Source organism: Panulirus ornatus, chromosome 1, assembly GCF_036320965.1.
Source record: "Panulirus ornatus isolate Po-2019 chromosome 1, ASM3632096v1, whole genome shotgun sequence".
NCBI classification, from domain to species: domain Eukaryota; kingdom Metazoa; phylum Arthropoda; class Malacostraca; order Decapoda; family Palinuridae; genus Panulirus; species Panulirus ornatus.
The window spans coordinates 69,652,270-69,669,889 of NC_092224.1; the positions used below are offsets into that span (position 1 = coordinate 69,652,270).

The window sequence follows — 17,620 nt, forward strand, 5'->3', positions numbered from 1 at the left end:
GTTGTTCGCTGATGATATAGCGCTGGTGGCTGATTCATGTAAGAAACTGTAGAAGCTGGTGACTGAGTTTGGTAAAGTGTGTGAAAGAAGAAAGTTAAGGGTAAATGTGAATAAGAGCAAGGTTATTAGGTACAGTAGGGTTGAGGGTCAAGTCAATTGGGAGGTAAGTTTGAATGGAGAAAAACTGGAGGAAGTGAAGTGTTTTAGATATCTGGGAGTGGATCTGTCAGCGGATGGAACCATGGAAGCGGAAGTGGATCATAGGGTGGGGGAGGGGGCGAAAATTCTGGGAGCCTTGAAGAATGTGTGGAAGTCGAGAACATTATCTCGGAAAGCAAAAATGGGTATGTTTGAAGGAATAGTGGTTCCAACAATGTTGTATGGCTGCGAGGCGTGGGCTATGGATAGAGTTGTGCGCAGGAGGATGGATGTGCTGGAAATGAGATGTTTGAGGACAATGTGTGGTGTGAGGTGGTTTGATCGAGTAAGTAACGTAAGGGTAAGAGAGATGTGTGGAAATAAAAAGAGCGTGGTTGAGAGAGCAGAAGAGGGTGTTTTGAAATGGTTCGGGCACATGAAGAGAATGAGTGAGGAAAGATTGACCAAGAGAATATATGTGTCGGAGGTGGAGGGAATGAGGAGAAGAGGGAGACCAAATTGGAGGTGGAAAGATGGAGTGAAAAAGATTTTGTGTGATCGGGGCCTGAACATGCAGGAGGGTGAAAGGAGGGCAAGGAATAGAGTGAATTGGAACGATGTGGTATACCGGGGTTGACGTGCTGTCAGTGGATTGAATCAAGGCATGTGAAGCGTCTGGGGTAAACCATGGAAAGCTGTGTAGGTATGTATATTTGCGTGTGTGGACATATGTATATACATGTGTATGGGGGTGGGTTGGGCCAATTCTTTCGTCTGTTTCCTTGCGCTACCTCGCAAATGCAGGAGAAAAAAAAAAAAAAAAAAAAAAAAATGTTTGAATGTGTGTGGATGTAACCAAGTTTAGAAGAGAGGAGAGATAGGTAATATGTATTAGGAAAGAAACCTGGATGTTCTGGCTCTGAGTGAAACGAAACTGAAGGGTAAAGGGGAAGAACGATTTGGAATATTTTACGAGTAAAGCTAGGGGTTGGTGAGAGAACAAGAGCTAAGGAAGGGGTAGCACTAATCCTGAAGCAGGAGTTGTGGGAATGTGTGAAAGTGTAAGAAAGTGAATACTAGATTGATGTGGGTAAAACTGAAAGTGGATGGTGAAAGATGGGTGATTATGGGTGCACCTGGCTGTGAAAAGAAAGTTCATGAAAGGCAAATGTTTTGGGAACAGCTGAGTGTGTGTGTCAACAGTTTTGATGTACAGGATCAGGTATTAGTGATGAGTAATTTGAATATGAAGGTGAATAATGTGGCAGTTGAGGATATAATTGGGGTGCACAGGGTTATGAGTGCTATGAATGGAAGTGGTGAAGAGCTTGTTAAGTTGTGTGCTGAAAAAAGACTAGTGATAGGGAATACCTGGTTTGTGGGAGTTAGCCTTTGATGATTTGTTATGCAGTTGTTTCCTGCAGACATGCTGAACTGCTAAAACTGTGTCCAGCATTCCATAGATGCCAGTTTTGTATCATGCATATGACTGCAAGTTTTTCTGCCTAAATTTGCTCATTTGTAATATATATGAAAAAGAAAAATATTTGGAGTGGTTTGAGCTTAAAGATTAACATGAATCATAAAGTGTTTTATTTACATATCTGTGCCGTGTGCAGACAATGATACTCAGATGTATCATTTTGCACCATTTTTCAAAGTTTTGACGTTGTTTGAAATTGACAGCAGTGCACCTGTTTACACTAGAAACATTGAAGAATAATTGATTTCAAGAAAATGATTAGGGTAGGTTAGGCTAGAATATGGTAACTTATCCTGTCTTAAGGTAGGATAAGTAAAGGTCAGTGTAAGGTTAGATTTGATTTGGTCAGGATAGGCTGGGGTAAGGTTATGCCAGAATTGGTTCTGAAAGACGTATGTTAGGATAAGAATTGAATACATGAGGTTACATTAGGTTGGGTTGAATTAGGATAGGTAAGAGTTAAGAGTAGGTTTGATAAGTTTAGCATATTGTTAGGTCAGAAGAAAGTACTATCAGTTTTGAAACCAGAATAAAGTTGTCAAAAAAAAAAAAGAAAATGAAAAACACTGGTCCCATCATAACAGAAACAATATCTCTTAAGTTTAGATATATCAATATGAACTTAACTATTCATGGGATGTATATGGCAATTAAAAATGCAGTAATTTTTTTGGAAGTAGATTAAGATTGCTGTACATGAGAAAAACAAAAGATCTAATTGCAAAAATCATTTAGTTCTCAGAGTAATGTTTGAAAGAGTGACTCAAAGTGCTGTTTCAAGTTGAAGATGATTTTTCCCTATCATTTTTATACTTCTCATGGTTGGGAAAGATTGCTCACAAAGACATATAGAAGGAAATATATTTTTTCATAATTCCTTTAATGTTATGTTGTTCATATTTTGTCTTCACTTTAAGTCAGAAAGTATCTGAAGTAGTCTCTTTTACATTATTCTTGCCATCTGAGACTGGTAAAAAAGGAAAACAAAGTGGCTTTGTAACCAGTATGCTGGCCACTGGAGTCAGTAGCCTATGTGTATATCCCAAAGTATGTAAACTATGTGTTGCAATAGACTTACATGGATGTGCCAGTTTCCCCTTGATATTCCTTTGGAGTCTCTTGAGAATCAGTTCCCTCAAGAAGATATACAGCATCAAAACTTATAGCTTTAAAGTCTTCTTGTCTGGGTTTTATCAAACTTATTTATCGAGGAAGTTTGGAGAAAATGTAAGTCTTTTTCTTAAAGCTGACCCTTCCACTCTGAGACAGCACCAATCTATGGGAAGACTTTCATTCTCCCCTGAAAGAATCAGAAGAATCATTAGTAACTGAATCAGTGTATTTAGAACTTTTGCTTAGCATTTTTCATGGCAAGAACAAAGCCAGTGATTATAGTATCATATAAAGTTCATTGCAGGAGCATTTATTTGTGAGATTTGTCATTAGTATTTGTAGCCCTGCATAGAATAGGCTGTTGTGATCATTTATTCACAGGAAGCCTGTAGTTATCTCAGCTTAGAGTTGGGCTTTCATTGGTCTTTGATCTTTTAAGATTTGTCATTTTCACACCAAGGATGGATCCATTAACATCATCTTATGGCAACATTGTTTCTCATATCATTGGGAAAAGCAAACATTATTCCACAAAAGATTTTCTGATTAAAGGAAAGATGAAACCTTTTTGCGAAGTATCTGAGGCCTTGGTATTTGTTTCAAGAGGAGAAAAAGAGAGAAACTTCTCTTCACATGAACCTGAGTGAACTTATCTTGCAAACACCAGTAACTGGGAACACGATGCCACATCAGTCAATTCATCAAGTTGAATTGAAAATAGGATAAATGCTGTGGGCTTGATCTCCTGCACAACTTGATCCTTGATGTTGTTGGCCATGTCACTGATCCTCTTTTGAACAATACTGTTTGATAGTGAAACTGCTGCAAGTTGTTTCTCCATTCCATTTCCCAAAACAAGCTCCACCATTTTGTCTGTGTTTTTTCTGCTTTGACATCTTCAGTGCTATGACATAAGAAGTTTCAGTAACCTTTTGGTTCATTTCTTGGAATGCCCCTGTTGAATCCAGCTTCATCATTTTGAGAGCATTCCCATGACATTCAGAAAAGCTTTTACCCTTGTGTTGAGGATGAACACTGCAAATGCTGCTTCAGCTTTGTTGGCTCAAAGAATCAGTTGACAAAGCTTTGCTACAAATAATGCTTTAAGGCTTTCTTCTCCATTGATGATGATGAATGTGATTCCATTTTGAATAGATGAATCATCTTACCCTCTGTTTTTGACACACATGATGGGCTCCAAAGTGTGTAATTAGAAAACAAGAAAAAGTCAAAGACAACTATAAATGGAATATTTTCACACGTGAAAATGTGAAATATTTATTTTTCATTAATCTGGACATTCGATAAAGTGTGATGTCTTGTAGATTTTGTATGGTCTATAGAACTGTAGTGTGTAGAAAGATCAGTTTTTCAACAGTTTGAGTCTGCTAATCTGTGGTCCCACTCCCCCCCTTGAAACCTTGAAATTCCCCTGGTTGAGAACCCCTGGCTCTAAAGCATTTATTTGATAGCTGTCAATAATAGATGATACCAATGCATCGATAGGTTGATCTTTCATATTTAACCATGGGTATACTACCTTCAAAAGAGCCATCTTGTCACTAAGTGTAAGGATTTTTCCTAAGGTCTCACCTCCTTTATATGGATATGTTCTTTGATTCTCTTAGAATTTATTCTTGGGGACAGAAATTTAGGTTTTGAAGAACAATGAATCATATCTTTCCTGGAGGCAGAGGCCATTGAAAAAACATTTAACATCATTTCCTTACATTATATCCTTGAAAAAAAAAAACTTACACTGTAGTTAGAAGCCGAAAACACAGACTCTAGTGGATAGTGATTGATGTGAGTTTTTTGTCAGGAGACACCATATGCAGTTTTGCACCTGAGTCTTATATCTGGATGGGTATTTGCTTAGATATTAGGTTTCTCTAAAGAAACACTAGTCTGTCTTATATATTCTATGGTGGTAGGGCATAATCATGGTGGATACATGACAGTGGAGAAATTTGTTTTCTTAAAAAGTTATACCTATCAATGGAATATAATGATTTTCTTCATCCAGAGTTGGCTCTAATACTACAGTATTTTTTGTAGATTTTTTTCAGTTGTTAGTCAGATGCTAACAAAGTGAACATATTTTAGAGATCTGGTTTAGAAGGTTAGTTAATTAAAGTTAATTGTTAATCAGGTACTGTATGTGTTCAGTATATATATACATACTAAGGAGCATTTGTTGTGCCCCTCAGCTGGTGTCACCTTCATCCCGTGGGCCTGATGACACCACCATGACACCTGTGCAAGATGTGGGCACCACTGAAAAGTCACGGCGAGTCGGCACTGAGCTCTCTAGAATTAGTGAAGATGACCGTCACCGCTCCTCTGACCACCACACCCACACCCAGGTCTGAACCTTATCAATTCCCAGCTTGCACTCCCTTGCTCTCACCTATTATCTTGCTTTAACCTCATCTTTACTGTTTACTAAACTTTTGCTTATATGCACCATCACTAGCTGCTCTTTAGGTCTCTTCTATATTTCTGTGTTTGATCTTTTGTCCAACACTAATATGATCCATTTAGTGTGTGTTGTATATAAAGTTTATGGCCACATCTCTCCTTTCTAATATATCATCACATCAGTAGATCATTTGTATATTCACATTTGTATTTGATACATGTAAACTTTCCCTATAGGTATAAAAAAAGACAAGTATAGTTTCACTTGACATTTACACTCTCCATTACTCAGTTAATGACTCATCCCAGTGAATACCATTGTCTTCTTTTCATATTCAATATGACTGACATTTTTGCTGTCACTAAATCACTAGATATTTTTTACCTCAACCAATATAAGATGCTACATACTACTGTAAGTTCATTTATTTCTTGTCTCCTTTCAGGCACCCTAAGTGTTAAACTTTAATTGAGATGTTCTTTTTGAAATGTGTTCAGTATAATTTTTTCTAATTATCTTCTTATTAACTTCAAACTTTGATTTTGTATTATTTCAATTTTTAGAACTGATATTCAGATTAGATTTTTATATATACCAAGAATTCTAACTAAAGTAGTCAATTTTTTGTGCTTCATACTTAGCATTGTTTTCAAAAACCAAGTATATACTCCCTTGTCTTTAATCTGATGGTAATACTTCTTTCTCCACTGAAGCGAACAGGCTTCTTGAAACAAATACCTGTACTAATGAAGAATACATAAGAGAAAACACTAAAAATTCAGCCAGTCATAATCTCAGGCCTCTTTCATTACACTTACTTTGAATACCAGGCGCTAGAGTACCAGGCCCCTATTTCTTAATCGTGCATCATTTATCCTTGTATCCAGCAGGCATGTGGTCTTAGTTCACCAAGTCTTGCTTCTTTTTCAAGCAGTGTATAGATTACCTTTGTGCTAACATGATGGATTTTCATACCTATTTGAATCATATTTTGCAGTGTGAATACATAAAACTTTTCCATATATTTGACTTATTGGAGAGAAATACAGTAGATATAGTCAGCTTTAGCCTATGCTTCCTGACCAGTACCTGCTGCATACTTGTCATAAATCAGTTGTTTCCTTCTGTAGTTGTGAATTGTAATCTGCTGATTCTAAGACTGATTTTGCATGACTTTTCTGCAATAAGATCTAAAGGAGGTAAAGTGTTTTGTAGAATTCAGATAAGGGGAAAGTGAGCATTACTTATTCAGCTATTCTGCAGTCATTTGATGGATGGGTTTTCTATGGGTCTGCAGAAATTTGAATAAGTCTGAGTTTGCCTAATTAGAAAATCAGGATTAAGATTGGATAAAGTCTTAAGAATTGCTGCTTGGTCTGGATTTTGACTGTGGGACCTGAAAAATTTACCTAAAAGATGAATATTCTAATGATCTTTATATTTTCTTTGAAGCATCTTTTTAACCATTTCACTGCAGGAGGTACATGTTTAGTCTCTTGTGTTTATGCATACCTGTTGATACAAATAGAGATTTCTACATTCAGTGTTGCCATGCAAGGTGTTAGAATGTAATTATTCTTGTTGATGGACTCCCCTGCCATTCACTGTGTTTGCCACACAGCAGATTAGTCATTTTTCTCTTCTTTTTGGAGAAAACAGTCATGTTGCTGTTGCAATGGAGAAAATCAGTAGACTTTTTGTGTATGTATTTATGCAAAATTTAATTGATTTTGTTGCAAAATAGAGATCATTATGAATTGATATGAGTGGTCACATATATCAGTATACACTCCTGTATCAGTATGACAAAGAAAGAAAAACACTATAGCACTTGAATCTGGCTGTACTGATTCGTTGATGGTATGCATCATTTGATGTATTTTTGTAGACTGGGATGACTCCTATATTCCCTGTCATTCAGAATGTAAGAATTTTTTGTATTTCCAAAAATCTACCACTGGAGATGGGTGTTATGTCTCAATCCTGCTGTAGTAAAAGGGGTTGAGTATTTACATTTAAAGTTGATAACTATGATTGTGAAATTTTAGTTTACTATAAATGATAATGCATGTGTTCTCTATTCAAGAAACTTTTGAAAAAATCAATCCATATAATGGTCTTTGTAGGCTTGAGGAAATCTAGAAAGGGTTTGAATTTTTATCTTGTTGTAAAGTGAGGACTTTAGATTTAGTATCTTAGCTTGATCGTCTCTCTTCATCATTCTTATTCATCTTAGATGATTTGGTACATGGTATCGTGATATTAAGTTATTTATATGAGCTGGGTGACACTTTTAGTGAGGTATTTATGAATTGAGTTTCTTCCTTCAGTTTCAAGGCCATGCACTGAGCCTGAGTGGAGGCTGAGATGGTAGTGCACAATAATTTCTCCTCCAACCATGCCGATGACAGCATATTTGCCTGAGTTTTCTAGGAAGGAGATTAGGTGGCTTTTAGCTTATTTGGAGGACCAAGCAGAAAAAGATCCAAAATTATTTGATGAGCATGATCTGTCTTTGGATTTTGCAGAGTACTTTTATGGGTATTGACTCTTTTAGCATCAAAAGTTAACTAATATGAGTGGAGAAAATGTTTTCTAGCAAAAGTGAGCAGTGTTGCCAGCACCTGCCTGACCTTAACAGCAATGCAGCTGACTGCTGTTATGAAAAAATGAATCATAACAGAGAAAGCTGTATCTTGTAAAGCAGCTGTTCTTGATGCTACCTAGCTGATGTGGGAATGGTGAATATATATATGAAAAAATAATCAATAATCAGAACTTCAATATAGGTAAATCAAACTAAAATGTGACAATGGCAGCCAGGCCTTAATTTTGCACATTTTAGTGCACTGTTCAGAAACATCTTCAAGAAACACCTCTGAAATTGTTTTGCTTCATTGATATATGAATACCATGGACATTGCAGAGATGAATATCTTTTTTATCTTAAAAACATGAATTTTGAGGATTGGAAAGGATAACTTAGCAGGATGTCAAGGAGTCATTAACTGTGACTGTATTTTGTGGCGGTCCTTAGGAAAGTGATTAAGACTCAGCAGTAAGAGGAACATTGTTAGTCTGCTCTTTATATCTGATTTATTATGTACTTTGTGCATTTTGTATATCATATTTCATTTCTGTTAGTCTTCTCTCTATGAGAGATGGTCACAGGAATCTTTCATTCCCGGAAACTTTCACCATTAGGCAATTTTTATTTAACTTTATGATCATAAGTTATTATGATGAACATGAGGTATACATCCTGTTGCTGATCATCTGCTAAGTGTGTGAACTGTTTTTGCTCTTTTTGTGGATTTGCACAACCAGAGATGATTATACATGGCCTACTTAGTTTGTTACGATGTCAGGAAAAACTACACATAATCAGTCACAAGAAGCATCCATCCTTGTCAGCTTTCAATACGAACAGTGAATAAATCAGTAAAAAGATAATGACAGAAAAGATGAATAAATGAAAAATATACCACTACCTCCTTTTCCTAATACTCTTTCCATAGGGTTTCTCCAGTGCTCAGGAAGCCAGCATTGTCCACCAGTCAAGATCACAAGTCAAGAAGTGTTGTGATATTATGTATATGTGTCTTTGGAGGGTAAGCAAAGGACCTTTCAAGAGTAAGGTTTTGGAGGTGTTGTTATAGAAATTGTACCTTGTGATATGTTGAATCACTACTTGTATTACTGGAGAGATAATTGGCATCTAGAATGCAGATGAGGAAAGGCAACTCATATATGCCAGGGGAGTGTATTGTTAGCTGTATGTCTAGTAAAGTGGTGTTTAACCCTATCACAGTGCCATCCCATTATCTTAATAGTATGAAGTATATCTCATACCACCATTATGAGTCTAAACCTATGCCTCCTCATCTAAACCAGCTGATGAATGATTCCCAATTTTAATTGTAAATATCACTAGAAAGTTAAACACACATCTAGAAAAAATATCATGAAAGAAACTGTAAATCTGTTATCATTTCAGGCAGCTCATTGCATGAAGTCACTATTGTACATGAGTTTATAGTAAAAGGAACAATATCCCATGTATAATTGTGCATATAGTTGATGAGTTATTCCTGGGGATAGGGGAGAAAGAATATTGCTTACGTATTCCCTGTGTGTCGTAAAAGGCAACTAAAAAGGGTGAAAGTGGAGGTCTGGAAATCCTACCCTCATGTTTTACTTTCCTAAAAAAGGAACAAAGAAGGGGGCCAAGTGAGAATTTTTTCCTTTAAGGCTCAGTCATCTGTTCTTGACGCTACCTCGCTAACATGGAAAATGGCAGATATACATGAAAAGAGATTGATGAAATCAAGGTTTTCTTCCCATTTATTCATGTAAATTATGTCCTGTCTTTGTAAATGATACTATGTATTTAATGCATAAAAGATATAGATGAGTAAGTTATGTAAAAGGTATGTTAAATGATATGTATAAGATGTGTGAAATCATGCCTTTTAAAAGATCTCTAAGTGTGTATTATGCACATTTAGGTGTATATAGAAGAAAATCACACCCATACAAAAAGATCATCATTACATAAATGAAGATTGTTGCTGCCTACAGGGCTTCCCATTTACTAGTGTGCCAGGTAGCGCTAGGAAAAGACAACAAAGGCCACATTCGGTCTCTGTCTTGTATGATGCACCGAAACCACAGCTCCCTTTCCACATCCAGGCCCCACAGAACTTTCCATGGTTTACCCCAGACGCTTCACATGCCCTGGTTCAATCCATTGACAGCACGTCGACCTCGGTATACCACATCGTTCCAATTCACTCTATTCCTTGTACGCCTTTCACCCTCCTGCATGTTCAGGCCCTGATCACTCAAAATCTTTTTCACTCCATCCTTCCACCTCCAATTTGGTCTCCCACTTCTCCTCGTTCCCTCCACCTCTGACACATATATCCTCTTGGTCAATCTTTCCTCACTCATTCTCTCCATGTGACCAAACCATTTCAAAATACCATCTTCTGCTCTCTCAACCACACTCTTTTTATTACCACACATCTCTCTTACCCTTTCATTACTTACTCGATCAAACCACCTCACACCACATATTGTCCTCAAACATCTCATTTCCAGCACATCCACCCTCCTCCGCACAACTCTATCCATAGCCCACGCCTCGCAACCATATATCATTGTTGGAACCACTATTCCTTCAAACATACCCATTTTTGCTTTTCAAAATAACAATCTCGACTCCCAAACATTCTTCAACGCTCTCAGAACTTTCGCCCCCTCCCCCACCCTATGATTCACTTCCACTTCCATGGTTCCATCTGCTGCCAAATCCACTCCCAGATATCTAAAACACTTCACTTCCTCCAGTTTTTCTCCATTCAAACTTACCTCCCGGTTGACTTGTCCCTCAACCCTACTGTACCTAATGACCTTGCTCTTATTCACATTTACTCTCAGCTTTCTTCTTTCACACCTTTTACCAAACTCAGTCACCAGGTTCTGCAGTTTCTTACCCAAATCAGCCACCAGCGCTGTATCATCAGCAAACAACAACTGACTCACTTCCCAAGCCATCTCATCCACAACAGATTGCACACTTGCCCCTTTCCAAAACTCTTGCTTTCACCTCCCTAACAACCCCATCCATAAACAAATTAAACAACCATGGAGACATCACACACCCCTGCTGCAAACCTACATTCACTGAGAACCAATCACTTTCCTCTCTTCCTACACGTACACATGCCTTACATCCTCGATAAAAACTTTTCACTGCTTCTTACAACTTGCCTCCCACACCATATATTCTTAATACCTCCATGGTATATATAGTATATTTATCATCCTTGATCGCTGTTTTCTGCACCAGCAAGGTAGAGCAAGGAAATAGACGAAGAATGGCTCAACCACTCACATACACATATATATACATAAATGCCCATACATGCCCATATACATACAGAAACATTTCAACATATACATACATATACGTATTGTGTATTCGTTCACCCCTATCCCCAGGGATAATATATATGAGAATATATATGGGCATGAGAAGAAAGATCATGAGAGGCAAGTGTTTTGGGAGCAACTGAATGAGTGTGTTAGTGGTTTTGATGCACGAGACCAGGTTATAGTGATGGGTGATTTGAATGCAAAGGTGAGTAATGTGGCAGTTGAGGGAATAATTGGTATACATGGGGTGTTCAGTGTTGTAAATGGAAATGGTGAAGAGCTTGTAGGTTTATGTGCTGAAAAAGGACTGGTGATTGGGAATACCTGGTTTAAAAAGCGAGATATACATAAGTATACGTATGTAAGTAGGAGAGATGGCCAGAGAGCGTTATTGGATTACGTGTTAATTGACAGGCGCGCGAAAGAGAGACTTTTGGATGTTAATGTGCTGAGAGGTGCAACTGGAGGGATGTCTGATCATTATCTTGTGGAGGCTAAGGTGAAGATTTGTATGGGTTTTCAGGAAAGAAGAGTGAATGTTGGGGTGAAGAGGGTGGTGAGAGTAAGTGAGCTTGGGAAGGAGACTTGTGTGAGGAAGTACCAGGAGAGACTGAGTAGAGAATGGAAAAAGGTGAGAACAATGAAAGTAAGGGGAGTGGGGGAGGAATGGGATGTATTTAGGGAATCAGTGATGGATTGCGCAAAAGATGCTTGTGGCATGAGAAGAGTGGGAGGTAGGTTGATTAGAAAGGGTAGTGAGTGGTGGGATGAAGAAGTAAGATTATTAGTGAAAGAGAAGAGAGAGGCATTTGGACGATTTTTGCAGGGAAAAAATGAAATTGAGTGGGAGATGTATAAAAGAAAGAGACAGGAGGTCAAGAGAAAGGTGCAAGAGGTGAAAAAGAGGGCAAATGAGAGTTGGGGTGAGAGAGTATCATTAAATTTTAGGGAGAATAAAAAGATGTTCTGGAAGGAGGTAAATAAAGTGCGTAAGACAAGGGAGCAAATGGGAACTTCAGTGAAGGGTGCAAATGGGGAGGTGATAACAAGTAGTGGTGATGTGAGAAGGAGATGAAGTGAGTATTTTGAAGGTTTGTTGAATGTGTTTGATGATAGATTGGCAGATATAGGGTGTTTTGGTCGAGGTGGTGTGCAAAGTGAGAGGGTTAGGGAAAATGATTTGGTAAACAGAGAAGAGGTAGTAAAAGCTTTGCGGAAGATGAAAGCCGGCAAGGCAGCTGGTTTGGATGGTATTGCAGTGGAATTTATTAAAAAAGGGGGTGAATGTATTATTGACTGGTTGGTAAGGTTATTTAATGTATGTATGACTCATGGTGAGGTGCCTGAGGATTGGCGGAATGCGTGCATAGTGCCATTGTACAAAGGCAAAGGGGATAAGAGTGAGTGCTCAAATTACAGAGGTATAAGTTTGTTGAGTATTCCTGGTAAATTATATGGGAGGGTATTGATTGAGAGGGTGAAGGTATGTACAGAGCATGAGATTGGGGAAGAGCAGTGTGGTTTCAGAAGTGGTAGAGGATGTGTGGATCAGGTGTTTGCTTTGGAGAATGTATGTGAGAAATACTTAGAAAAGCAAATGGATTTGTATGTAGCATTTGTGGATCTGGAGAAGGCATATGATTAGAGTTGATAGAGATGCTCTGGGGAAGGTATTAAGAATATATGGTGTGGGAGGCAAGTTGTTAGAAGCAGTGAAAAGTTTTTATCGAGGATGTAAGGCATGTGTACGTGTAGGAAGAGAGGAAAGTGAATAGTTCTCAGTGAATGTAGGTTTGCGGCAGGGGTGTGTGATGTCTCCATGGTTGTTTAATTTGTTTATGGATGGGGTTGTTAGGGAGGTGAATGCAAGAGTTTTGGAATGAGGGGCAAGTATGAAGTCTGTTGGGGATGAGAGAGCTTGAGAAGTGAGTCAGTTGTTGTTCGCTGATGATACAGCGCTGGTGGCTGATTTATGTGAGAAACTGCAGAAGCTGGTGACTGAGTTTGGTAAAGTGTGTGAAAGAAGAAAGTTAAGAGTAAATGTGAATAAGAGCAAGGTTAGGTACAGTAGGGTTGAGGGTCAAGTCAATTGGGAGGTAAGTTTGAATGGAGAAAAACTGGAGGAAGTAAAGTGTTTTAGATATCTGGGAGTGGATCTGGCAGCGGATGGAACCATGGAAGCGGAAGTGGATCATAGGGTGGGGGAGGGGCGAAAATCCTGGGAGCCTTGAAGAATGTGTGGAAGTCGAGAACATTATCTTGGAAAGCAAAAATGGGTATGTTTGAAGGAATAGTGGTTCCAACAATGTTGTATGGTTGCGAGGCGTGGGCTATGGATAGAGTTGTGCGCAGGAGGATGGATGTGCTGGAAATGAGATGTTTGAGGACAATGTGTGGTGTGAGGTGGTTTGATCGAGTAAGTAACGTAAGGGTAAGAGAGATGTGTGGAAATAAAAAGAGCGTGGTTGAGAGAGCAGAAGAGGGTGTTTTGAAATGGTTTGGGCACATGGAGAGAATGAGTGAGGAAAGATTGACCAAGAGGATATATGTGTCAGAGGTGGAGGGAACGAGGAGAAGTGGGAGACCAAATTGGAGGTGGAAAGATGGAGTGAAAAAGATTTTGTGTGATCGGGGCCTGAACATGCAGGAGGGTGAAAGGAGGGCAAGGAATAGAGTGAATTGGATCGATGTGGTATACCGGGGATGACGTGCTGTCAGTGGATTGAATCAGGGCATGTGAAGCGTCTGGGGTAAACCATGGAAAGCTGTGTAGGTATGTATATTTGCGTGTGTGGACGTATGTATATACATGTGTATGGGGGTGGGTTGGGCCATTTCTTTCGTCTGTTTCCTTGCACTACCTCGCAAACGCGGGAGACCGACAAAGCAAAAAAAAAAAAAAAAAAAAAATGAATTGTGTGCATGGGTATATATGTATGTGTCTGTGTGTGTAATATATATGTGTACATTGAGATGTATAGGCATTTATATTTGTGTGTGTGGACGTGTGTGTATATACATGTGTATGGGGTGGGTTGGGCCATTTCTTTCGTCTGTTTCCTTGCGCTACCTCGCAAATGCGGGAGACAGCGACAAAGCAAAATAATAATAATAATAATAAAACATATACAAGTATATACATGTGTACATATTCATACTTGCTGCCTTCATCCTGGCTGTTTCCACACAGGAAACAGCCAGGAAAAGACAAAAAAGCCACATTTATTAACACTCAGTCTCTAGCTGGCCTGTGTAAAGCACCAAAACCATGGCTCCCTTTCTAAATTCAGGCCCCACAGACCTTTCCATGTTTTATCCCAGATGCTTCACATTCCCTGGTGCACTCCATCAACAGTACATCATTATATGGAACCATGGAAGCACAAGTGAGTCACAGGGTGGGAGAGGGGGCAAAGGTTCTGGGAGCGTTGAAAATGTGGAAGGCGAGAACATTATCTTGAAGAGCAAAAATAGATATGTTTGAAGAAATAGTAGTTACAACAATATTATATGGTTGTGAGGCATGGGCTATAGATAGGGTTGTGCGGAGGAGGGTGGATGTATTGGAAATTAAATGTTTGAGGACAATATGTGGTGTGAGGTGGTTTAATCGAGTAAGTAATGAAAGGGTAAGAAGGATGTGTGGTAATAAAAAGAATGTAGTTGAGAGAGCAGAAGAGGGTGTTTCGAAATGGTTTGGACACATAGAGAGAATGAGTGAGGAAAGATTGACAAACCAGGATTCTGATCTATTTGCTTGACCCTTTGAGACCTGTGAATGTGTCATGGTCAGGAACACTAATCATTACACCATGGAGGTGTCATCTGATTGTCTCATTGCCCTTTAAGTCTGCTTTGTCCTTGATTCTCTCATTCATCTGTTTCTGTCATGTTCTCAGATCACTTGTTCACTCTTTCATGAAATTAGTTTTCTGTCTGCAGTTTTCAGTTATTAAGGTTTTACATTAATATCTACTAAGTTTCCTTTTTTTTCTTTTTCTTTGTGTTTGACTTCTTAATTTGCTTTACTTTCTCTCCTATACTACTTTATATGTTTAGGCATTGATAGATTCCTTGCCTTTGTCATTAGTGCTTAAGCAACAAATTTTTTTAGATTCATGCTTTTATTGCTGCCCACATTCAACACTTCATATACTTTTTCAGCTGATTTTCCTTCTGTATTTCTCAATGTAGTTTCTATTCTTTCCAGTTTCACATATTGCCATATTCCTTTGCTCTCCAAGTTCTTTTACCTTTCTTTTCATATTCTGTTTGCTTCCATCTTCATATTTTTCCACGTGTTATATGATGATATTCTCTGAGTAGGGGCTCTCTCTGATATGAATGCCATGCCTAACTGTACAGTTCCTTGAGGAGTAAAAAAATCTACATCTGATACCACATTAACGCTAAATGTATCTATCAAAATTTCTGTTCTCTACTAGGTGAATGAACTCAACCTCCTCCTATCCTTTTGGGTTATAGCTTTCATAAAATTTGTTGCAAAGTAATTAGGTATATATTCCTAGATCTGTTTTACTTCCTAATCATTTACTGCGGTTTCTCCCCTACCAACTTATTTAATGTATGTTCACATTGCAACAGGCCTTTGTTTTAAATATTTCTTGACTGTTATCCTCACCTAGAATCTTCTGAGTTAGTAACATTATGTTTCACAGGCAAAGTCTGTGATATTATCAGTTTGCTAATCCTTCATCCTCAATGTCTTTACCACTACTTCAAATGTGTAAGTTTTTGTGTATCTTCTGTGATTGTCTTTTGAGTATCCTTAGTTTACAAATCTCACAGAGGAAGATTATGACTTAGTAGTGAAAGAAGGAGCAGCAAGTATATTTCAAGCAAGTCCTGGTTGGTTTGTGAACTTTAAGAAATGCCACAATTACCACTACATCAAGAGGACTGGTGAGGCTCCTGATTCTGATATTGTAGCCTCTGATGATATCCTAGGGGTCTCAAGATCATTATCGAAGAAGGCAGTGTTTGATGTGGACAAGACTGGATTATTTTGGAGGAGAATTCCTTTGAGAACATATATTTCCTGTAAAGAGGATTCTGCACAAAGATTCAATGCTGCCAAGGATTGCTTTATGTTGCTTGTAGGGGGCAACAACAAAGGTAACTGCAAGCTTAAACCATTAATAGTCTACCATTCAGAAAATCTCAAGGGTGTTAAAAGATGTGTGAAGCTATATTTGTTTGTTTATTATTAATTTAATCTGAAGTGGTTGATAACAGGCAAAGTTTTTTGTGATTATTCTGCTGCAAAGCTTCATGTAGAGCTGAGGGAGTACTGTGTGAAGTATAATATAAGTTTCAAGAATTTCCTTATCAATAATGCCCCTGGCCATTTCACCTTCGATACAGGACCTTAGCGAGAATATCAAAGTATTCTTTCTTCCATCCAACACTACATTTCTAATCCAGCCAATGGAACAGATGATGATATTTACTTTTAAAGCTTACTATTATGGACTACATCTCCAAAGCTCAAGAAGACTTCAGAGAATTACTAGATGACTATGAAGGAATTCTGGAAGTCTTTCACCATCAGGGATGCTGTCATGAATATCAGTGAAGTGTTTGTATGAACGAAATGTGGCAGAAGCTTTGTCCTCAGTTTCTTCATGGATTCCAGGGTTTTGGTGTCGACACCAAAGTGTAAAGAACATATGCACACATTGTGAAAATGGAAGAAAAAAAAAAAATCTGATGAGATTGAAGAGGGTGATGTGGAGTTATTAGAATCGCATAAGGTAGAGTGCTTGAACGAAGATCTTTCTCAGTAGGAGGAGGAACACCAGGAAGAATTGGTTGCAAAAAAAGGGAGGTCGAGCAGGTGCATTGTCTCTAGCAAGAATTCACATGAAGTATTTTATCATATTGACCTTGCTCTCACTTTTTTTTTATGAGGACGACCCAAACGCAGAACAGAGTTCAAACGTGGCCCAAAATGTCCTTGCTGACATCAGTTACTATTGAGAAGTCCACCATGAGAAGACAATGAAAGGTAAGCTGACAACACTAGATTTCTTTCTGAAGAAATGGGACACGTGTAATGGGGACCAGCCATCAACATCTAGCAATGTGGTAGCTGAATTTGCTTGACTGTCACCACCATCTTCCACATGTACTTCTGACTGAGATGACCCCCTTCCGCAGTAACGCTTCCACTCACCTCATCCCTCCTTAATAGCACCAGCAAGCAATTTAGAAATAGCAGTGAATGTAAGTGCTGGAATTAAGTTCGTTATTTTCTGTTTTTATCAATAAAATTCATTGTACGATATGTATATTTAATATTTCATATTTCATGGTACTTGTATGCCATAGTTTTTCTCTTGTATAATATTGGGTACTGTTTTGTTAAAAATGAAACCTCTAATCTTCAGTACTTACATTATTTGATGTATGTGTGTTTATGTGACCATTTTCAAGAATGTGACAGTTACATAAATTGAGAAGTCCTTGCAAACAAAAAAGTAATCTTTCCTGCATTTGAAATT

The 17,620-nt window shown here is 38.2% G+C and overlaps 1 protein-coding gene across 13 annotated transcripts in view; it reads left to right on the forward strand.

The window, feature by feature from the left end:
• Positions 1-17,620, forward strand: part of Asator (tau-tubulin kinase asator) — a 595,476-nt gene that overhangs the window by 482,339 nt on the left and 95,517 nt on the right. For all 13 annotated transcript variants that reach the window (XR_011712966.1, XM_071663284.1, XM_071663303.1 and 10 more), the window contains one exon: positions 4,945-5,100. Coding sequence is in view for 12 of the 13 variants with exons in the window: in XM_071663284.1 (XP_071519385.1) it covers positions 4,945-5,100 (156 nt within the window). In the remaining variant the exon portion in view is untranslated. The remainder of the gene's footprint in view (positions 1-4,944; positions 5,101-17,620) is intronic.